General features: G+C 38.3%; 1 protein-coding gene across 2 annotated transcripts in view; it reads right to left on the reverse strand.

The window, feature by feature from the left end:
• Positions 1 to 25,101, reverse strand: part of LOC18434192 (aspartic proteinase 36) — a 50,331-nt gene that overhangs the window by 8,817 nt on the left and 16,413 nt on the right. For both annotated transcript variants that reach the window (XM_088853479.1, XM_088853480.1), the window contains 3 exons: positions 4,551 to 4,678; positions 4,285 to 4,386; positions 4,077 to 4,174 (listed from right to left, as the gene is read on the reverse strand). In XM_088853479.1, coding sequence (XP_088709605.1) covers positions 4,077 to 4,174; positions 4,285 to 4,386; positions 4,551 to 4,678 — 328 coding nt within the window. The remainder of the gene's footprint in view (positions 1 to 4,076; positions 4,175 to 4,284; positions 4,387 to 4,550; positions 4,679 to 25,101) is intronic.

The following is a 25,101-nucleotide window of genomic DNA, read 5'->3' on the forward strand; positions in this document are numbered from 1 at the left end:
TAGACATTAGATGAACAATTATAATGAACAAAATTTTTGAGTTCTTAAAAGTCCAGATTTCAATATCCACCAAATGAACAGGTGTAGATTCATTGATGGAGAACGACTAATTTGTCTTTGTAAGGGGTAAAAATTCGAACTTCTTTCTTTTTGAAATTTTGATGTGCAAATACAAATCTAGGGTCCATACAAATTCCAAGAACATGATTTTTAAAAGTGTGGTTTCATTAATTATAATGCAACAGTAACATGAAATCACTCCCCATACGAGTGTGTGTCTTAGCTATCGGCCGCATTCTTTTTCATGGTTAATGTAGGACCAATGTTCCAGAAGTCATAGGTGGCCGCCTAGGTGGTGAGGGGTCTGGGCTGCCTAGGCGTTAAGGCACCGCCTAGGAGGACGCCTAGACCAAAGACAGCTAGTGCTGTTTTTTTTTCAAAACTTGGATCTCCCACACCTCCCCCCAGAAGTATAGATTAGACTTTTTTAGACATAAACATTTAAAAGACTTTAGACTGTAAATGAAATGATTATAATATATTGGGTTCTTATTAAGCCAAATAATAAATATAGGTAAAACCTACACATCAAAATTGCAATGATATAACACAAAATAAAAAAAGATATCACACATGCAATTATTTAATAAGCATTAAGAAAATATTAAATAACTAATAAAAATAGTTCAATAAGCAATTACGCAATAATGGTTTATAAATTATAAATCGAAAAAAAAATATTAGACATGCAATTAATTAATAAGTACTAAGAAATTATTAAACTAACTAATAAAAAATTATGGTTTATGAATCATAAATCGAAAAAATGTATTACGCATGCAATTATTTAATAAACAATACGCAATTATTAAACAAACTAATAAAATATATATGGTTGTGAATCATACAACTAAATTCATGTAAGAACTTAAAAAAGAAGAAGTAAAAACAATGTTGATTCAGTTTGGGGGCAATGGCCTTTTTTATAAAATTGTTTTCCCAAAGACCCAAACAACAAATCAAAATAGGAAAATAATAATCCAAATAGACAATATCATATCAAATATATATCACAAAGTATCAAAAAAATACAAATAGCAAATAATAACATTATTTAGACATTAAAAGAAAAAAAATACAAAACCTAATAAAAACTATTGAAATATACCAACCTTCTTGAAGTGGACTCCATTTCGGGTCAAACTGAAATGTTTGGGATCCCAAATCTCCTCTTTTACAACCCCTATAAGCCGAAAAAAGAGTGGGGATGATTATCCATTACTATCGTGACTATTTGAGGATTTCGAGAAAAAATATCGATCTCTCAATAAATCTTCAAATCTAGTTTGTTTCAAGATGTTTCTCACTCTGAAGTTTACTAAATTTATTTTTGGGGGCAAGAATGGCCCCCTAAACCCTTATCCCCCCTTTTAAGGGGGTAAAATTACTTTTTTTCCTCTCCCGAAAAAACATTTCCGCCAACGTCATAGGCGGCTCCTAGGCGCCCACCTTCTACACCCCCAGGCGGGCGCCTAAGTGGGCGCCTTATATTTTCGCCTAATACAGCCCGCCTTGACCATGGCTAGGCAGACTTTTGAAAAAGTCTGCCTAGGCAGCTGGACGGCCGACTTTTTGAACATTGCATAAGACTAATACCTACCTTAACTTCCTAGCCTCTCTCTCTCTCTCTCTCTCTCTCACACACACACACACACACACACACACAAATCAATTGTATCTTCACATTGTGTTTATGTATTTATTAAGCCCTATAGTTTCACTTTCCTTGGCAAAGTGGATATCTCTCTTCCCTTTAGTTATTCAACAGAATCAACCCAACAATTCCAACTTTAAATCTTTCTCCCAAAGTCCAATCATCTCTTTCTCTCTCTCTCTCTCTCTCTCTCAAACAGAGCTTTTAGTCTGTCCCATCATCGACCTCTCACTATCTCAACAGTAGCAGAGTCACAAATTGTCAATCACTAGCACCTAAACCAAATACTTTCTCTCGCTTTCCAATACACAATCTCCTCTCTCTCTCTCTCTCTCTCTCTCTCTCTCTCTCTCTGAGGTCCTCAATCCTCATCCCTCGCTCTCTCTCCCCCCCCCTCCTACCTCACCCCCCACCCCCAAAAAAAAATCAAAAAAGGAAAAAATGACTATTCTCATCTCTCTCAATCTCTACCAATAGTCTCTCTCTCTCTCTCTCTCTCTCTCTCTCTCTCTGCTTTAAAATGCAGGTTGCAGACCTGATACGGTCAAGGGTCGGATGCGGCTCAATGCTGTCCCAATGCGGTCAATGAATATAAAAATAATAAAAACATATAATAATGCATAGACAAAAACATAAATGTGATATATGTGATAGAAGGTATTTTAATTTCTTCATTATTTATAATATTAGATGCCTGAAACTCGAGTTCCCTGATAACCTAATTAAGGAGCAAATATAGTTTGTTCTTAGAACATCTAATCCTTAATAATTTAAGATAATACAATCAACATGTAAAACAGAATCCTCATTGCTAAGTTATTTTATTTTATCCTACAATTTCCTCCCCATTTTGGTCCAGAGTGCTATTTTCCAATTAATCACAATACATAATATGCATCAGCAAGTTCGTAAGGGCAGCAAGATGACTGTTGTATCTAATATTTTGAACAATTAAAATAAAAACTTAATTTCAATCTGAGAAAGGTCCTAAATGAAATGTCAAAAGAACAGGCAACGTAACATCATTGTACTCCACACTTTATTCTGAATGTAGCTGTAATTAAAAGTGGGATGATCCCCTTAAAAATCCAAGATTTACTCCTACCTGCTGTATGTCATTTCAATATGAGTTGTAATTAGATACATTTGCAATTACATACACTGGTGTTATACAATGTAGCTGCATCTATGTGGATGTGCCCTAGGCACTCTGCTCAACCCCGCATAAGCGGATTTTGGCAGTGTGCACCCTCATTCGAATCAAGTATACTCCATCTTTCTCTCTCTCTCTCTCTCTCTCTCTCTCTCTCTCATACACACACATATCATGCACACCCATGAGAAAAGAAAAAACAAAAAAACAATGAAAAACTACCAAAAATTAAAAAAGATAACAAAAAAAAATGGAGAATGAATTGTCCAACTAAAAAACAACAAAAATATAAAAGAAAAATGCATTACATAAAAAAGAAAACAACCATAAAAACTAAAAATTTAAAACATCCACAAATAAAAACACATTATAATGATTTGAAAAAGTAGGATAAATTTACCCTAATTAATAAGTTTCAGGACAGTTACAAGTAAAAGTAATACAAGAATTTTGTCTGAGAAATGTTTCTTTCAGATGACTTGACAGTACAAATGTATTTTCCAGGCTGCATCTGAATGCTTTCTAAACAGCAGAAAGTTAGAACCCATTCCACTGGAAATATCTTTTACAAGAAACATATTTCACTAGAAATAGATTTTTCTACACAATTTTTTTTCCAAGGATTCTAACAGGCCCTTAATGAATGAGATGCATTAATTTGTTTTACCTGTCAACGCATTAGACTATTACAGAATAGAGACACAAATTCTGTTACTCTTATTCATGCTATCAATTCATGCTATCAATCTATCAGTGATTCAGATAACAGATATACTTGGTTCAATTACTAACTTAAAATGCCCACTAACATATAAATCACATATTCCTGTTTTTCCATGCATTTCAATAAATTTTTTTAGTTTTTTTTTTTTAATTTAATGACGGCACCAGAAGTGATGACCCTGAGCACAGAGCCCTCATCCCACATTTGACAGCACTAGATTTGCAAAATGAATTCCTTCTAGATAACAACAAAAAATGGTATCAATTTCCTCAAGCAAGAGCAAGAAGCCAATATTTTCATCTAATGAAACACTAATGATATGGACGTGCAAATTGTTTAAGTCATATTTCAAATATTTGCTGTCTGAGCAGTAGTATTCTTCACTTTTCTGGAGAGAAAATCTATAATTTAGAATATAAACAAATAAAGGCATAAATCTCACAAAGTTGCAAAGAAAATGTCATGTCCTATTAAAGAAAGCTTACCTCTTGGGAGGTGGCTCCACCTTCCAACTGACCAATTTGTAAGTTCCAAATGTGTCAGGAAGGTGCACACTGCCTTCATTCAAACGGGACAGTATGCTCTGTGGATTTTCACAAGAACCATTAAGCAGCAGGATCTAAACCTTTCACAAATTACAATTGTTCCTCTCATTTCCTAAAAATGATCAGATGCCAAAATGAAAGATATTACCTCTGCAGTGGTATTTGGAATGTAATCATTTGGACCATCTGGAGAGATAGCCCATCTTATGAGAGAACCATTTCCTTCACTTGTAAAATTTAACATTTGGACCTGAATCATTCATAGCACTTGACAATCAAGAGTGAAACCATATAACACTTAACTAGAAAACATATACAAGGAACCACAAATAACAGTTAAAATCACTATCAGTGAGAAATATGGCAAGAACCCTCAAGCACATAATATTAAATTTCAGTACAGCTTCTATTCACCTGATCATATTTTATTTCCAACTCATGAGCAATGGACTGTGCAAGTTTTGAACTCTGAGGCACCAGATCTTGAATTTTTATTGTCATGGTCATTTCAAATTCCATCAGTCCAACTCTTTGCAAATGACCTAAGCACAATTTACAAAAAAAACAAAAAACAAAAAAATCAAAATAGATTTCAAGAAATAGTGCATGGTATAGGTGTTTCATGAGAAATCATCAAAATAAACAGAAGAAAGAGTACAATCTCATTGGGGTCATCAAATGCTCCACCCAAAGACCCAACTTAAAGCCACCCAAAAAAATAAAATTAGATCCCACATATGTAATCATCTTAGAATGTGTGTGTGTGTGTGAGAATATATATATATATATATATATATATATATATATGGGAAAAGTTTATATAAGGTTGCAACCTTAAAATGTAGAATCACAGATGCACCTCTAAAATCTACTGGAAATGTTGTTTTAATTTTGAAAAACCCTCTAATTGATCATCTCGACATCTAGATGTATGAATATGAAAAAAAAACCTTTTTGAATCCCAGAAATAATGAATCTTGCAACACATTATCTAGACCGTCCATTTTCAAGATATTCTTATATTTATAGATCTACTTGATTTTAACCATTTTTGGAATTTAAAATTTTCTAATTAGATATGAAAATAGATTTTAAGATAATCCTAAGAATTTTTTACAACAAAATAATATGTTATGATAAAATTTGGAGGTGAGCCTTAATTGGATTGTTTAAGGTTGCAACCTTATAGAAACCACACCCCATATATATATATAAACCTTAAAACCCACTATGTAATCATCCTAGCATGTACACACCATTGCCCGAAAATTAACCTGCCCGACCGCCTAGGCGGAAATTTTTTGAAAACAACTACGGGCTTGCTAGGAGGGGTCATTATGTGTCTTGCGTTTGAGTGCCCACCTAAGTGCTAGGTCTGGGCGCCTACCTAGGCGCTGCCTCATGACAGGTTGAGAAAACGCGGAAAATAGGTCTCGTTGAGGGTTAAGAAAATTCATTTTTGGAATAAGGGTTTTGGGGGTATTCCAAACCCCCAAAACCAAAATCAGGGCCTTTAGGGTGAGAAAAACTCCCCAAAAACCATTCTTTTGAGATTTATCGAAAGATCGATAACTTTTTTATTTTTTCAATTTCCCAAAACAAAGGCAATAGTTCGTTGGTGGATTTGGAGCTTCAAGTAGTTGATTTTGAGGACTTTTGGCGTTCCAATAGACGAGGTTTGCACCGACATCAATTTGATTTTGCCATTTTTAACGTATTATCATATTTGAAAGAGGATGTTGATTTGATTTTGTTACAATATATTATGTTGTGAATCATGCGTTTTTTCTTTTACTTTGATTTTTTCGTTTACGATATATTTACATGTTTATAGCTAAAAGATTATTTTTTTCTAGTCTAGACTTCTAGTTTCCTACAATGACATTTGGGATTTCAAGCATTTTAATTTCTTCCAAGTTACAATCTCCTTGAGACTTCTATCCGTAAATCTGTTATGTGATTGTACCATTACATTTTTGTCTATTTCACAAGGAATTTGGGGCTCTAAAATTGCCCTAAAAACTCCCTAAGGCTTAAAATCATGCCCTAAAAACTCCCCTGTTTTTTTTGTTTTGGTGGGGGGGGGGGGGTTTCAATTTTAGGGAGGGCAACGTGTCTCCACCCTGTCTTTGGGCCGACGCCTGAGCGTTTAGGCGTCCGAATCCGCATTTTTGAATACTGGTACACACAATGACCACGCGATAATGGTACAGCCGTTTAGAACTTGATGCAACATCTGACAAGGAGCACAAATTGATTATGTAGATATGTAAACGTATGCATATATGTACAGTCCACTCCAAACACACGTATACGCCAAATATGTATGGAAAAAGTTTATATAAAGTTGCAACCTTATATTACACCTCAAAAACCTAGTAGAAATAGTGTTCCGAAGTTAGAAATCCTTATTGATCATCTAGACCTTGAGATGTACGTATATAAACAAAAAAAATATTTCAAGTCCAAAAAGTAAGGCATCGTATGGCAAGTTATTTGGACCATCTATTTTCAAGATTTTCAAGTGTTTATAGATATGCTCGATATGCACGCTTTCTGAAATTTTAAATTTTATAATCAGGGTTGAATATGGATTTTCAAGTTATTGTAACGTTTCCGATACGGAAGCTACATCTTTTGGCAAAATTTAGAATGAGCCTTATTTGTACAGCATAAAGTCCGCACCTTGTACAAATCTCACCCAAAATGTATATTTATGCATCTGTATGCATTCTAACTAATTTTTTATGAAGATATATGCACAATTGCACATACATGCTGAAAAACATTCAAATCACTGAAAATATTGATTCTTTGAATACCTGAAATAGTTAAAAACAAAAACAAGTTGATAGTGTACTAGTGACTTGGTGCCATTGTAGGAAAACCTGCCGGTTAGAACCGGAACAGGCCGGTAAGCTCGGAACAGCTAGGGTTCTGAGTCTGGTTAGGGGCAGTTTTGGTGATCTCTTAGCCTAGGGTACAACCCTACAAAATTTCGAGCCCAACACCGGCTAGTTAACGACCGGTTTTGCTGCAAATCGGACCGGCAGCAGATATAACAGGTTTTATGAACAAATAACGCTATAGTTAAAATGACGGCCATTATTTTCAATTGAAGCCGTTATTTGATGTAGGAATTCACAAGTAGATTTTTTCAAGCTTTTTTTATTCTTTTTCTTGCCATTTTTTGGCTTTTTCATGATTTATAGCTATAAAACACGATTTATTGTATACAAAACAAGAAAATTGGAATCCAAGATTGAAAAACCCAAGAGATTTTGTGAATTGAAATGATGGATTTTCACGTATTTTGAATTTTCTGCCATGTCATCAATATCATCTACAATAGCCAATGCTTTTTGCTGAAATTTGAGGGTTTTTAATCCGAATCGAATCATCTATCATATGCCTCTTTCAATTTGTTCAAAAAACAAAATATTGGGGTTGATTTTGGCTCGAAAAGCTATTGCTCGATGAACTTGCGTTCGATCCAAAAAAAACGGATTTTGGATTGATTTTTTGGTCGTTTTTTATCAAATTGATTTGTGTATTTTGACCATCAAAGCTCCATTTGTCACATAAAATAGGTATGCTTATTTATTATTGAGTACATATTTTTATATGAATTTTTTTCTTGCTCAATTTCACATATATAAATTTTCCATGTTTTTATCAATTGAATAAAAAATACCGAATATTTTTTTTATGATTTTTGGTGTATTTGAAAGGATGATCGAAGCCTTTACAGGGCTTGTGTATTGATTTGTTCGATTATCCAAACATTGAGGGTCGTTTCTTGCTTGAAATGTTGCTCAATTTTAGAAGTTCTAGAGAAATCAATTGTCAAAAAAAAAAATTCCTTAATAAAATTATTATTTTTGATGAATATGGAAAGTGATTTTCTATGTTTTAATAAAATAATATTTTTTTATAAAATTATTTATTTTGATAAAAATATGTTGTTTTGATTAATATGACAAAACCTATATGTATCGGCCTCTCTCTTGTGACATCTTGTTTTTTACAGATGAATTTTTAGATGGACATGTAAAAGTTGGTGCATCAATTTCTTTTCCATTATTTCTAGTTGTGATTAGCAGTATCTTAAAGTGTTGTAAAACTTGAAACTGGAGCGCGTAAACAAATATGTGTGCTTATATTTTTTAGTAATAAACATAGACTAATGTAATGTTTCTGCAACACCTGAATATCTAGAGTGCATATTTACACTGGGGTAATACATTTGTGGTAAGGTGTTGTAAACTTATTATCAGACTTCATTCTAAGAAACAAAAAGATTTATGTGACCTGCATGGGATCATGTATAGGACCATAGTATTCAAATATTAATTTACATAAAGAGTTGTTTTAATTTTGTTTTTGTAAGATAAATGTATGTAATAAGATATTATACACTAAATCTAAGTTTTTCCTTTTCTTTTTTTTTTTTTGGGGGTTTGTGACCCATTTTTGTTTAAAATCTACTAGACCGGTTAGTCCAGTTTCGGTTCTAACCGCTCCTAACCCCATGTCCGGTTAACCGTTCCGCTTTGATTTTGCAAACACTGCTTGGTGCCATGCACCATGGTATATAATTCATACTTCATACGGTCATAGACTGCAAGTTTCTTATTAAACCAAATGACCAATATAAAATGCTACAATTCAAAAGCAAAGAAAGTGATCTTTAAGTTTTCAATGTTCCAGATATCTGATCTTTAATGTTTCAGTTATCTATCAAGCTCAAAATCTCCCAAAAGTCTTCTAATAACTTAGACCCTAAACATGGTTACAATAAGATATATAATATTTTGGATGATTCCACAAACTTTCCAACATTTTCTTGATTACAAAAATTCAGAAAATCAATCGATTTTGATGGGTGTCTCTAAGGCATAGAAAGAGTTTTTTACTTTGGGGTTGGGGTGGGGGTGGGGGTGGGGGGTGGGGGTGGGGGTGGGGGTGGGGGTGGGGGCGGGGGGTGGGGGTGGGTGTGGGGGGGAAGGGGGGTGTGGGGTAGAATACCCTCTTTCCCCCTTTCTCATGGGTCAAAATGACCCCACAAGGAGTTTATTTACTGCCATCGTTATAGAGGTTCTTGGGCACTTGGTGCCTAACCTTCTTGAGCGAGCACGCAAAGTAAGCGATCCACGACGTCAGAGGAGGGCTCTTAGGCCATTAGACCCGAGGTCGGCCCTGATAGGTGGGGTCGTGAACTCTATGATGGAGTCATTCTACGAGAAACCAGATGCTCTTCATCAAGTAACTATTACTATTAACGAATAGGTAGCGACGCCTACTGAACTTATTAACAAACACCACCACATCATCTCAGTGTCTAAGAGAAGCTAGCTTGAAACTTCACTCGTGACCTCGTGAGACGCATTAGAAGGGCTGCTGTTCTTAAGAGCCACTATATCAAAGCGCCTTGCTTAGTTAGGAGCAAATCAAAAAGCCTAGAATCCTAGGTGGTTTAATCCGAGATGCGCTAGTGAAATGTCTTTAAAGGAAAGCTCTGCCACTAGATCGATGAAGAATCTCTCCAAAATCCACCTTTTGATCAGTGATTCACCACCCACTACATCTGAGGATCTCACCGTATTGGTGGCTTAGTTGATTGGCATTCTTGTAAGCTCATCTTGCATACAAATTCTTTGAGTCCCAGCCTAAAGGCTTCGCTTGCCCACGTTTCGCTACGCTCTCTCCTTCCAGTTGGTATTCGACAGCGGGCCTTAATTCCATTCGCTTCAATCACTCCTTCAGGAAATCGGTGCTATAATAAAACGGCTTTGTGAATTGGTTATAAAATAAGAATTTTTATGTAAAACGTTTACCCAAGAAGGCCCGCCCAAGCCTAAGCAAGGCGGCCTATGGTCTCTTGGGGACCTAGGCCCAGGGAGAATGATGCAGAAAGAGATAAGGAAATTTCCAAATTTTAGTGTTATTTTTCTCAGGAATAGGAATTGCGCTAGGATAAGTTTAGTTGGGAGGAGAGAGGATTTTGGTGCATGAGTTGTTAAGTTGGACGAGGGAGGATTTTGGTGTGTGAGTTGTTTTGGTGATAGGCTAGCAATTGGGTTGGTTAGTTTTAAAAAAGTAAATCGTAATTTTGGTATGAGTTGTTCTTTTATGAGGCTTTTATGAACTAGATTAGGAATTAATCTTTTAGGAAGGATTTGGGAAGTGATAGAGATTCACGTGAGAAAAAATAGAGAGATAAGAAAGAGATATGGAAACTTCATGTGAGAGAAAATATGGGGGTAGAGATGTACATGATTTTAGAGAGAGAGAGAGTTTAATTTTTTGTGAGTTTTTTTAGGACTTTATTTTTTCTTTCTACTAAGTGTATTTAAAGGGGAAACATCCCTTCATTGTAAACAATAGATCGGATTTGAGTAAAGAATTTGGATCTTGTGAAAAGATCTTTTAGGGTGGACTCCCTTGTAGACCCTGAGAGCGGGTATATTCTCTCACCCTTTATTATAATTTTTATTTTAATTATTTCTTCCCTCATCTTTCCTGTATCAGTTGGTATCAAAGTAAGTAAGATCCATCAATCACAATGTTGTCAAAACATGCTCTTACAATCAAGGATATATTGCTACAAATCATGGAGTATGTGTGTCACCAAATTCAAGAGACCATGAACACAACCTTGGAGAGCATGAATACAGCATGGAAGGTATCCGTCGAGACATAAGTGAAACTAATCAAGGTTTGCAACGGTTGGATCAGAGGTTGCAACGGTTGAAAGACACCATTCATCGAGGAGAGGGCGCTGGCAACCACGTGGATTTGATGCCAAATGTCATTGTAGAGACGACTCGAGTTCCTCAACTGACTTGGGCTGATGATCCAAAACGTCAAGAACAAATTTGCAGACAAGATCCATGTCTATAGAGCATCTACGAGATTTACTTCATAGATTGTAATCAGAGGAAGAAGATCAAGAATCAACCTCCAATCCAAGCATTAATCACACATTGCAGTTTGCTTCGGAGGTTGAGTTGATTGAGACTCATGAAATACAAATGGTCGAAGGTGAAAGAGATTTTGGCATCACAATTGATTTTTTAAGCATATCACAACTTTGTTCATTTAGGATCACCAATCAAAAGTTCGACAAGACAGGTGAAAATTTCCTGTTGGAACAAAGTGAAGAAGATAATGAAGGATAACTTTTAAATTCCATAAGCTCGAGGTCGAGCTTCTCCAACCCTGGGAGAATGATGCATAAAGAAGTTAGGAAAATTCAGAATTTTAGTGTTATTCTTTTTTTGTTTATTTTTCTTAGGAATAAAAGTTTGCGCTAAGATAAGTTAAGTTGAAAGGAGGGAGGATTTTGGAGCGTGAGTTGTTAAGTGGGAGGAGGGAGGATTTTTGTGAGTGAGTTGTTAAATAGGAGGATTTCAGTGCATGAGGTATTTTGATGAGCGAGTAGAAATTGGATTGGTTAGTTTTAAAAAGATAAATCTTAAGTTTGGTATGAGTTGTTCTTTTAGGAGGTTTTTGTGGAATTTTTTTAAATCACGAAAGAATGTTTTAGAAAAGATTTGGGAAGGAATAGAGATTTACGTGAGAAAATAGGGAGATAAGGAAGAGATATGGAGACTTCACGTGAGAGAAAATAGCGAGGTAGAGATGTTCATGAGTTTTAGAGAGAGAGAGAGAGAGAGAGAAAGAGAGTTTATTTTTTTGTGGGTTTGTTATGTATTTATTTATTTTCTTCTAAGTGTATCTAAAGAGGAGATGTCCCTTCATTGTAAACAGCAGAGATTTGGATATGAGTAAAGAATTTAGGTCCTGCAAAAAGATCTTTTGAGGTAGACTCCCTTGCAGACCTTGAGAGGGGTATATTTTCTCACCCTATATAATTATTTTTATTTTAATTATTTCTTCCCTCATCTTCCCTGCATCAGCCGGCCATTTTTTGAAACCATGAACATTATTTTCTATATCATAAGAAAGACAGAGAGAGGAAGAGTCACCAATTTGCAGCACTATTATTGCACTCATGGCTGCAAGAATGATAACTCGGACAACATAAGCAAGCATTCATAAGGGGAGTCAGAAGCTTTTTATAGTAGACATCAGCAAGTTGCATTTCTAAAGTCGTAACTTATCTGCACTCTAATGACTTAACTGAAGATGATAGCATCCAAGTGAACAAACAGAAGCCAACAAAGAATTGCCCAACAAAAAATCCAACAGATTAATATTTTGTATTGCTTGAAACCCTAGCCAAGATTCAGGTCATTTCATGACCACACATGGATGAAAATCCGTAATAGGGATCAAGGACATTATTTTTTAAAACTATAATATCACTTCAAGGACAACAACTAAGTTCCATATTACAGCTCTTCAATAAAACTTCCCCAGCTGAAGGATATGAGTGTTGTTAAGAATATAGATGCATAATGGACAATACAGTCATTTTATATTTTGTTTTCTACCATGAACCCAGTTGACCTGCCAGGTGGACTACGAACTAAATGTCTCTGCAGAGGGGAAGGGCAAATGCAAAGGAAAAGTAAAAGAGAAGGGCAATGAACCCAAAACAGCAACCAGCTAGCGGCCCAAGGGGAGGCTTCTGGCAAATGAGGCGCCAAGAAAGGACTTCTTGACTTGCTTCATCGGTAAAGGCCCTCACAGAGCGAAGGACTGCCCTCAGAAACAGCCCCTAAAGCACAGTTCAGACAATGGAAGAAGGAGAAGAGGAGGTCATTAGAGCTACTCCTCTTCAACTTCATGAGATGCAGAAAGTGGGAAAGGAGAACCCACAAGAGGTGCCTGGTGTATGTCAAGGTCACCTTGAACAGCAAGGATGCCAAGGTGATGGCAGGCACAGGCGCCACCCATAATATTATTGACTGCGAGAGGGAGGTTGGGCCTCAAACTGACAAGGGATATGAGCAAGATGCAGCCCAGTCAATTGTGGGGATAGCCCGGACATCTTGGTAAGTTGGGAGCAGGAAGTGGACATATTGCACTCAAAGTTGTGCCTCTGGATGACTTCAAGGTCATTCTCGGGCCAGACTTCCTGATGTCAACGAGAGCTTCAGTGGTGCCACATCTAGGTGTGGTGTCATTCCTCCATGACACTTTCCTTGCATGGTCCCCATAGAGCACGAGAAGAGAAGGTAACTGTTATCCACACTGCAGTTGAAGGCAGGGCTGCCACAAAGACAAGCTACATATCTGACCACCATCCTGCTCAAAGAAGCCAAGGAAGGCTTGATGGTGCCCACAACTATTGAGAGGCTCTTGAAGCATGCCTCCTCAACTCACTACGTCCCTTCCTCTGCGGAGAGTGGTGGACTATCAGTAGCTTGAAGCTGGTGCTCAACTACCAGTTTGTGCCCCTTATCGTATGCCACCATCGGAATTGGCCGAGCTTCACAAGCAGTTGGATGAACTGCTAGATGCTAGAATGATCCAGCCATCCAAGTCCCCATTTGGTGCCCTAGACTTGTTTAAAAAGAAACAAGGTTGTTGTCTTGGAACCTATATGGACTATCACACATTGAAGTTGGCAGTGAAGTATTCTTACCTACTACCTCTCACTGCAGACCTATTTGACCAGATGCTGAAGGCCAGGGGTCTTTAACGAGCTTGACTTGAGCTCAGGCTATTATCAAGTCCGAATTGCAAAGCTGATGGAGAGAAGTGGCATGTATAAACAATTTTGGGTCATTCGAATGTCTTGTGACGCCATTTGGGATTCAATTAATGAATGATGACCGTTGTGATTATATTGATGTGTTTGTGTTTAACAACTTAGATGACATTTTTGCATACAGCTATACCCTCAATGACCATGTTTGGTATCTGAGACTAATGCTAGACCGCCTAAGGGTAAACCAGTTGTATCTTAAACTTGAAAATACATATTTGCACAGGAGGAGATCATGTTCCTTGTGTACAAGTTGGGTCTAGGGATAATTGAGATGGATGATAAAAAAGGTGTGTCATTCTTGATTGGTCGTAGCCTAAAGACATCCATGAGCTATGCTCCTTCCTCGGGCAACCACTAGTAAACTGGTGTTGTGCCTCCAAACTTCAGTAGGCCCTTCAAGCCTCAAGGTGCATACCAATGCCTCTGACTACGCGATCGGGGGAATGTTGATGCAGGAATGGCACCCTGTAGCATTCATCAGTAGGAAGCTCAATGAGCCTAAGCAGCATTTCAATCCATGCGGAGGAGATAACAACAGTAAGGAGATGACAACGGAGGTTCATTGCTTGAAGGCGTGGCAATACAATTTGCAGGGTAATAAGTTTTTGGTGAGCACTAATAATGTAGCCGCGAGCTACTTCATGACACAAAAGAAGCTGACCCCAAGGCAAGCCCGTTGGCAAGAATTCTAAGCTGAGTTTGACTTTGACCTTGAAAACAAACCAGGGAAAGCCAATGTGGTTGCGGATGATCTGAGTCAAAAGATGGACAGCACTGTGAGGGTTGCGGTTGTGGCTCGAGGGGCAAAAAAACCTCTTAGAACGGATTAGCAAGGAGATGGAGAGATACCAAGTGACTCATAACCTGGTGCAACAAGTACAGGAGGGGCAAACCGGGAGACTTTTGTGCCAATGGTAGGTGGCCTTTGGAAGGAGTGGTTGAGATAGACTCATGATGCCTCGGCATTAGGCCACCTTGATCAAGAATGAACCTTGGCCCCTTTGACCCAAAGCTATTACCAGCCCAGATGGAGCAGGATGTGAAGCACTACATCAAAACCCACCTAGTGTGCCAAAGGGACAGGACCCCCTAAGAAAGTCCGGCCGGGCTGCCCGAGTGCCACCCCATTCCCAAAGGACCACAGGCCAGCTTGTCGATGAACATCATCAGTGACCACCCCAACAAAAATGGCATGAGTCAAATAATGGTTGTGATGGAAGAACTCTCAAAATATGGACTCTTCATTGCTGTCCCTAACCATTGCACAACAGAATATGCAGCGCAACTCTTCTTTATCCACACAGCGCAATTGTGGGGTGTGCTAGAGGACATTGTAAACAACCAAAATGCCAGTTTCATAGAGTGGATTTAGGGATGCTTGTTCGGATTATGGGGACAAACTCAATTTCTCCACCAATAATCACCCTTAGAGAGATGGCTAGACTATGTGATGGCAAATCAGCACAATGAGGTCAATCTACTTGACATAGCTCAGTTTTGCCACAATCTCCATCGAAGTTCGTTGACCGGGAAGAGTGCACTTGAGTTCACTATCAGTCAACGACCTCTAATGCCACATGATGTGGCCTTACAGCAAGGGGAGGCCCAGTACCCTATGGCTCTAAGATTGGGCAAGGCTGGAGAGGAGTAATTGAGGACACTCGTGACTGCCTCAGCTGAGTAGTCAAGCATATGAAGAAATGCTCAAACAAGGTAAGAGGCAACTCGAGTTTAGAGTGGGAGACTAAACGACGCACAAACTCACCTCAAATTTGAAAGAAAACCAACGCAAAAATTGCTCACCGCGGGTATATACAAAGGTATGATGGTCTATTTGAGGCAACTAGGAAGATAGGCAAGTTGGCATACTGCTTGGCTCTCCCAGACCAAATCAAGGTACATTCGGTGTCTATTGAGATTTCTGAAGCCTTATCATCAGGAAGAAGACCAGAGTATGGTTCAAGTTGTACAAGCACCACCTAATGTAAGGACTAAGTTCCAGCAAAAGGTTGTCACCATCTTGGCTCGATACGGATCCACCTCACCAAGTGAATGTGCCAGATCAAACTTTAATCCAACCATAGCAGGTCAAAAGTATTGTAGTAAGAAACTTCCAAAATCTGCTCTGAAAAACTTAATCCACAACCCAGTTTGGATGACCTAACCTTTAGCTCGAACAGACAGAACGAATCCCTTTGGTTAGAGGGGCCTTTCACATAGACGAAATCAAGAAGGCTATCACAGATCTCGCCTAAGACAAAGCCCTAGGCCTCGATGGTTTCCCTGATGCATTTTTTCAGTAGGTTTTGGGATATGCCTTCTCCTGAATTCCTCCTCTGATGAATTGGACAAAAGAAAACAGCTACACATGGGCTTGAACTCCACTCTCCTAGCCTTGAACCCAAAACTTGAAGGGGGAGAAAACCTGAAAAATTTTAGGCCCATTAGCCTTCTAAACTCCACTTACAATATCCTTCACCAAGGTTCTCACCTCTAGGTTAAAAATCATCCGAGGAAAGGTTATTTCCCAATCACAATCAGCCTTTGTGGCCAATGTACAAATTCTTGATGGAGCCTTCATCACCCACGAGGCCACCACTCGAGATACATATCACACATATCTGGAAAGAGAGGACTAATAACCAAATTTGATTGGGAGAAAGCTTATGATCACATAGACTGGTCAATCTAGGATAGAATATGTTTCAGGCAAAAATGGAAATCTAGGATCCAAGGGTGCATCTCCAATCCCTCCTCATGCCATCTAGAGGACTGACGAAGGGGGGTCCACTTGTTCGCGACCTACGGAGAACTTTCTCTAGCTCTATTTCCAAAACTTTGGATCAAGTAAGCCTCCAAGGCTTTTGGTCTTTATGAAATGGGCCTCAAATTTCACATTTATTGTATGCAGATGCGACCATAGTCTTCACAGATGCTTGCCTTAATCAGGTAGAGAAACATTGGCTCTTCCTAAGATGTTTTGGTTATCCATAGAATGAAAGTCAACTTTTCTAAAACCAGAATGGGTATTAGGGTGCCGGAAGAAGTTAGATCTCTTGGCTGCCATCTGGATTGTGCTCATGAAACCTAAACTTCCACTTATCTAGGTTAACCTCTATGCAATAGGGAAACCTAGAAAACATTTGTTAGACATCATCGTACAAAACTTCCATAGGAGACTAGTAATTGGAAAGGCAAGTTCCTATCTTTTGGAGGCAGAGAAATCCTCATCGAGGCAACTCTAAGAAATGTCCCATCTACTTTATGTCCACGTTTCAAATCCTAGTCAGGATCACATCCAAGCTAGAGTCTCTCATGTGAAATATCCTTGGATCGTACTAATGAGGGACATGAATTTAACCGAGTGGCTTGAGAACAAGTTATACAAAACTAAAACAGAAGGCAGCCTAGGAATTACGAGGCTGAGAGAAACAACGTCACTCTATTACGAAAATGACTGGTGGAGGTACATGACAAACGAGGCACAATTGCGAAAGGAAGTAGTATGCAGCAAATATGGTTGTGACGAGGAAGGATAGTTTCCAAAAGTCCCCAGACATCAAGCATCTAACGCATGGACCAACATAGCCAAGAGTAGGTCCTTTCTTTCCAAGACCGGATTCAAAATAGGACAGGCAATGGGGTAAAATATTGGCGGAATCAGTGCATAGGGTATCCAGACCATAGCAGACCGCTGGCTACTTCCCTTCTCTTTAGCCTTTAACAACTTTGCTCATGTGAAGGATCCCGCAGACCACAAAGGGGGTCAAGTGTGTGGACTCCACTTTTTAGGAGGGCTTTATCAGAAACTGAAGCCCTGCAATTCCATTGTAACTCCTTTTTTGTCCCCCTTGAGGGGGATGATCAACTCCTATGGGCCTTCACCTAATTGGCTCTTCTCAATGGCATCTTTTTATTCATCACTATAGCCAATCCAAGCCTCCTAACCCATCTACGGTAAGATGTGATCAGCCATGCCCTTTTAAAGGTCCAAGCTTTCACTTGGATCCTCGAACATGCTAAAGCCCTAAGTATTGACCAGCTTCAAATGAGAGGTCTCCCTCAACATAATGTGTCAACATGGCGAAGAGACTGCTACCCACATACTTCTCCAATGCCTGACTATCTCTCCTCTTTGAGCCCAACTCCTGGGTCTGCTTGGTCAACCCTGGGTCTCCCCATAGAATTTGAAGCAACTCTTTGAAGCCTATCTATCCCCTCTGCTCCTAAACACAAGCTGCAATATATGAAAGATAATAGAGCAAGCTTTCTTGTGGATTATCTGGAATGAAAAGAACTCACGTATTTTTTTAGCTCAATGCCAACCCTTGCTCTTTCTCCTTGACCGAACCAAAGCTCTCATCATTTTATGATCCAAGAGATTGCCTTTGCATGGCATCTTGGGCTCCTATCTACTCCTCTCCAATTGGAACAACATTCTCTATCATGTCCCAAGGTCCTTACCCCTACGGTCTGTTGGATTCCTCCTCCCCAAGGCACTCTAAACCTCAATGTTGGCAATCTGGCCAATAAAATTTAAAAAAATTAGAGAGCAAAAACAAAATGAAAAAATTTTAAAAATAAAAGTGGGACTGGTTCTCTGACATAACCGTTGGCCAGTTCCCAATATTCTAGCAAAAGTAGATCAGCCCCACCAGTTCCCAATCCATCCAGTCGATTCCGGTCCGGTTCACCCTTTTTTAACCTTGGCTGAAACAATAGCCCTTCTAGAGGGCCTTAAGCGAGCGATTACCTTCACCGAGAACATTCAAATCCTTATAGTGAAGGAAGGCTATAGTAGCATCATGTCTTGGGCTATCGGAAAAATCCAGGACCCCTGGAGGCTAGCCCATTACTTTGATCACATCTTCTCACTTTGCCAAAGGGTGGCAACGAGTCAAGTCAGATTGGGTTCAGGTCCAGCCAAACTCAGACTCAAACTTGGACCCGTTGCTGCCCAACCGCAAAATATATATATATATATATATATATATATATATATATATATATATATATATATATACACGCATATATTATGTTTAAATATATACATGTATTATTGAAGTATATTAACTAAAAATATATAGTTATATTTATTTAAGAGAAAATATATCCATATCCCTATTTTTAGGTTTTATTTCACAATAGACCCAAGGTTTTAAAAGCTATCTTAGAGCATAAAAATTGTAGATTTTATTTCTTCTAACCCCCTGAGATAATTTAAACCTATTTTTTAGGCCAAACAAATCTAAAAAGACATGCCTTTTCTAAAAACCATCCTCTCAAACTTCTCTCTTTCTCTGTCCCCCCCACCCCTTCTCTCTCTCTCCATTTATCCTGTCTCTCTCCCCTCACTCTCTCTCGTACTGCTCTCTCTTCATGTTTCCTATCTCTCCCCTCATTTTTACAAGCTTCACAAAACCCACAAACACGAGAGGAGAGAGGTTACCAGAAGGAGAAAGAGAGAGAGGAGAGAGGTTATCAGGAGAGAGAGAGAGGTGTTTGGAGAAACACGAGAGGAGAGAGTGAGTGAGAGACATAGGAAGGGAGAGAAAGAGAGAAGTTTGAGATATATAAGTGAAGAGAGAGACATGATTGGGTTTAGAAAGAGCATGTCTTTTTCACATTTGTTTAGGTTAAAAAATAGATTTAAAGTAGCCAAAGGGTTAGAAGATATCTTTTGAAACCTTGGGTTTATCAAGAAATGAAACCTAAAATTAGGGGATATGGAGATATTTTCCCTTTATTTAACTATTATTGAAATACTATATTTTAAATATTATTTAAATAATAACACTATTCGAGATGGGTCCACATGGAACCGGGCCAGACCCAAATGGTGTTTAGGTCCAATATTTGGACCCGAATCTGACCCGCCGGGCCCAATTTTTGGACCCATACCTAGACCCAAGTTGGGTCTGGGTCCATTGCCACCTAACTTTGCCAGGGACTGCAGGTCACATTCAACCTTATTCCGGGGAGGTTACTGCCATAGCTGACATATTGGCAAAAGGAGCAACCACACTCATGAAACCAACACCAATTACAGCCTAGAGTTCCTATCCCTTTTCTCACAACTCCCTTCTGTCTCTATCTCTTTTCTTTCTCTCTTTCTTCTCACCTCTGTCATCTCTCTTTCTCTCCGTCTAATGTAGCAGCCTACATCTCGTAGGTTGAAGGTCTTTTTGGTTTGTATTCTTTACATCTATAACCCCATTTTGTGATAGAACACTCGATCTTGCGGGTTGACTAGAAGGGGTTTTTGTACTGCAAAGTTAAACTTAATATTATAATTAACCTTTCTAAAAGAAATAAAAAGAAACTATGATAGATGTTTACCATGCATTATACAAATTATTATTTTTGCAAAGAATAATGGAATACATTTTTACTGTTCTTGCGCAAATAAATTTATACTTTATGTTTTATAGTTTTATTTGTATTTTAATTTATTTTAAAATTATCTTACTACTAATATATAATTGTTGTAAAGGCATGTTGATTTGGAGGAAGCATAATTTGGTGGATGTTGGAAAAGAAATGAGTCTCTAAAGAATATATTGACATGTGAGGGATATGTACGAGGGAGCTTTCACTACTGTGAGAACGACTATGGAGAGACAAAAGCATTTTCAATCACAAAAGGCCTACTAGGGATCAGCATAGAGCTAACTAGGCATCTACAAGACAAGGCACCATAGTATATGTTTGCAGATGACATAGTTTTGATTGATGAGACTAGAGACGGCGTTAACACAAAGTTAAAACTTTGGAGGGATGCTCCAGAATCTAAAGATTTAAAATTAGCCAGCCTAAGAAGAATATATAGAATGCAAGTTTCATTGGAGTAGAAACGACGAATTGGAGATTGATGGAAAAGAAGTACCTAAAAGAGATTAGTTTTGATATCTTGGATCTATATTCTATGAGAATAGAAAATTAAGGAAGATGTCGCGCATAAAATTAGAGCTCGGTGGACAAAGTGGAGATGTGCTTCTAGAGTCTTATGTGATCGTCATATTACCAATGAAAGTGAAGAGGAAATCTGTAAGACAACTGTACGAGTAATCATGCTTCATGGGATGGAATGTTGGAAAGTCAAAAAACAACATATCCATAGAATGCAAGGATTGGTGTAGCCGACCCAAATAGTTGGGATAAGGCACAGATGATGATGATGATAGCTGAACAGAAGTGTCAGGGCCATATTGGATTTTTAAGCAGAAGTACCAACCACCAAAGACACGTAGTAGACATGACACCCATGTTCGTGCCTATGCAACATTTCTACAAAGTCACACCAACCATTTCACCTTATAATTTTTGCAGCCCAATCTCTGGCCTTCAGACTGTTAGAACTTAGAGGGTGAAGTTCTAAACATAGACAGATAGGCTAGGAGACCATTCCTTAGACCATGAAAGATTCTAAATATATTAGAGGTCACTAGATGCATTCTAAGAATGAGCCTGTAGGACGGATATAAGAATGCGTGAACTGGTTCCACATTCAACCTCAAAGCATGTACAAGCACTACTTTCTCTGGACTTTGACTGTTCTTGCTCAGCCATGCCCATACACAACTGAATGAGGGACACAGGATAGCCCAAATATTCCACCCAACAAAAGTCAGCCTTTACATACAAATATCACAGCAAGGATTCCATTAGTCATCCACTTCAAACAAGTCATAGACGGGCTGACATAGCATTAGAGAGACGGGCTGACAACAGATGTACAAGTTGAGGAAGATAATTATTGGAGAGAAAATGAAAGGAAGTAATGAATGCCAAATGGTATCTTCCATCTAAGGTGTCGCAGATGCTCCTGGAATGCCGTTTTGTGGTTTGGGAGTGAGAAACACGCTATCTATCTTCTCTTGGGAACTCTTTCCACTAATATTATTAAGAGCCCCCTCTCTCCTTTGGCAAGCTCCAAATGCATCTGTTCCAAATTCATTCTAGACCACGTTCGTAAAGTACTCGAGCATCAAAATTCTTTAAACTATTTTCAATATTTAACTTGTGGTTTAGTTACTTCTTGATTGTATCTATGGACATTATGATAAATATTTCTTATATTTTTTTAAATTAAAAAAATACCCATACTTTTTATCTTTTATTCTCATACTCCATTTCTTCTTGAAATTGTTATACCCGAAATGCACCCATTACTATTCTATTAGAACCATACCACCCTAGAAGCCAGGGAACAAAACGGTTCTAGCATAGTGCTACAGTTTTCTTAGAACTATAGAAAAAATATTTGGCCATAATTTGCCTATAAATTTGTTGAGAATGTGCCTCTGGTTGTTGTTTTGAGGGCATTATAGTTCCACCCCCCCCCCCCCCCCCCCCCCTCCCCTCCTTTTTTATTGGTCATATTGGTTGTTTGTGATGAATATTATTCAAGCTATGAATAACATAAGAGTCAGTTATTATTGTTGTTTCGTATTTTATTTGTTTCATGACCAGAATATAACTTACTGTGTTGTAAAAAAATCCCCTGAATTTTGCAAGCGGAAATATTAAAACAAGGAATAAGCATCCAATGAGAAATTTTGCGAGGAAATATGTCAATATGGTTCAGATAGAACCAAGCACCTTCAATATAGTTCTATTCGAGAAATTTTGAGAGGGAAAATATCGACATGGTTCAGATAGAACCGAGAACCTTCAATAAAGTTCCAATAGAACTATAGCAGTTCCATTTGGCACCATAAGTCAATAGTGGAAGCACTATGGTTCTAGTAGACCCGTAAGGGTCCTAGCTTTCCAAGGCATTATGGTTCTAATAGAACCATAGCCGGGGTATTTCGGGTACTTAAAAAAAGAAAAGAAAAGAAAAAATGGGTATGCACATAAAAAATAACAAAGATGGGTTTTTTCTTAATCTGGATAAATTAAAGGAATATAAGCAAAATTTTCATTTCATTTATTAAATGAATACAATCATATGGGTGCTCTCCAACACAAAGCTTCAAACAAGTAATGATCCCCCCACTCTCAGTCATGTTTATGTTCCCATCCCACTTCCACTCCAACTCACTCCCAATAACTATACCCCTGAAAATGTTAAAAGGATGCTTAACTCTAACAAATTGAGGTTGCGACAAACTCTTTGAAGTTGTAGTGACTAAGTTCATCTAGTGGATTGCCTCAAGCATGAGGTCAATGCAATGCGCTGCACTGGCTTCTTCACAGCCAACACTTAGCCATGTTGGTAACCACATGGACCACATGTGTCTCCCCAACCTCAAAACACTTTTCTACTAACTCAATAATGAATTGCGCACCATGAATCTTATCAGTAGAATGAATGGACCTAAAAAATAGTCCCCATAAGACTTGAGTTCATAATGCTTCTACTCCTCTTATAGGACCATGTATCCATCATTAAGGTGACCCTACTCTTACCATATGTATCCTTGTGCAAAGGTACTCATTCGTGACCTCCACCTCCTTTCTCAATAAGGGGACCTTGAGCTCGTAAAATCGTTATCCTCATCATCATCCTTATCCCAACTATTTAGGGTTGGCTACATAAATCTTGTACCGCCATTTTGTTCATAGGTTCAGGATTCATGACAAAATTTTATGTTGGCTGCCCTACCTAACACAACCCTCCTCCTTCGCCCTGCCTTGGAACCGGCATTACCGACTGGGGACAACTAAGGCAAAGTTATATAGGGGCCTTATACAATGGCATAAACTACCCCACTGCATCACATGCAACTTGAAAGCTCTTCAAGCTAGCAGTATTGAATGGAAGATCTGCATCATAATATCATCGGGCTACAAAATCGAGACACCCAATCCCTATCATCCTTCTTAAAGGGGGTCTCAACAGTAGTCTGCCCATTAATCAAACATTAGAATTGGGAGGGGGAAGTAAGAATCCATTGGCCCTTTCCTTCCTCAGCATATAGATCTTCTTCTTCTCATTCAAAAATATCTATAAATCTTGCAATATCTTCGAATTTTCTCCATACCTCTTCTTTGTTCTTTTCCCCCTTAAATGATCCAACATCTCTCTCCTAACATCCGCAGGCACTTGAGTGCATAAGACTACATCCCCCTCAAATACCAACCAGATGTTTCTTCAATCCATTAGTATTGGCATTATACTCCTTTTTACAATACTTACGAACCACCCTATTCCTATCATTCGGTTCGGGACGGAATTCATATTTCCAACCCAGATAAACTTGTCATCTCGAATTGAAGGGATGAAGGATCAAATCATTGTTCAAAAAAACGGACCCCCCAGTGCCTAAGAGGTCCAAAAGGCCTAGGCACATCGCCCAGGCCTAGGCGGCCAAACTAGGCGGTGGTCCATGGGCGGCCGCCTAGGACGTACGAAACCCGCATAGGCTGCCGCCCAGGGCCTGCGCCCCACCCAAAGGCAGAAAAGTAAATTTTTTTTTGTTTTTTATTTTTTTCAAGATATAAAAGTTTAGAACGATGGGTTTTAGGTTCATTTGAAACCTAAACCCATAAGAACCCCTTTTAGAGAGAAAGAAACCTCCAAAAAAACTACATTTCATTGGATCAAAGTGTTTATCAAAGTTTGGAGTTCGAGCAACCAAAGTAAGTGCACAGCTTTATTTTTTAGATTGCTTGTTTTATTTTGAGATATCTTCTTCAGGAGTTAGTCGGAGTAGAGATCCGAGTTGGAAATATGGATACAATCCGAATCCAAATGACAAAAACTGCGTTAAATACAATTTTTGTGAAAAATATACAAAAGGAGGCATAAACTGGTTTAAGAAACATCTTGCCGGTATTAAGGGGGATGTTGCCCCATGTAAAAATGTTCCTGAAGCTATTAGAGAGGAGATTAAGCAATATATAAGTTCTGTAAAACAAAAACAAGAACAAAATCCTTGTCATAGATCTATTTCTGTTACTTCTAGAAGAAGTGATCCGGGTTGGAAGTATGGGTACAACCCAAAACCAAATGATAAAAATTGTATAAGGTGTAATTTTTGTGAAAAAAGATACCAATGGGAGTATTAACCGATTCAAAAAACACCTTATTGGTGTTAGAAGTAATGTTGCTTCTTGTACAAAGGTTCATGACGCAGTTCAAGATGAGATTAGACATCTTCTGAAACCAGAAAATGATGAAAATAAGCCTTGTTCTATTGAAGTATCTTCTTCAGGTTCTAGTTGGAGTGGTGATCCAGGTTGAAAGTATGGCTATAACCCAAATCTAAGCGATAAAAGTTGTATTAAATGTAATTATTGTGGAAATTATACTAATGGGGGCATTTATCGGTTTTA

The sequence above is a fragment of the Amborella trichopoda genome, chromosome 12, assembly GCF_054954075.1.
Source record: "Amborella trichopoda isolate Santa Cruz 75 chromosome 12, AtrichopodaSantaCruz75HAP2 v2.0, whole genome shotgun sequence".
NCBI lineage: Eukaryota > Viridiplantae > Streptophyta > Magnoliopsida > Amborellales > Amborellaceae > Amborella > Amborella trichopoda.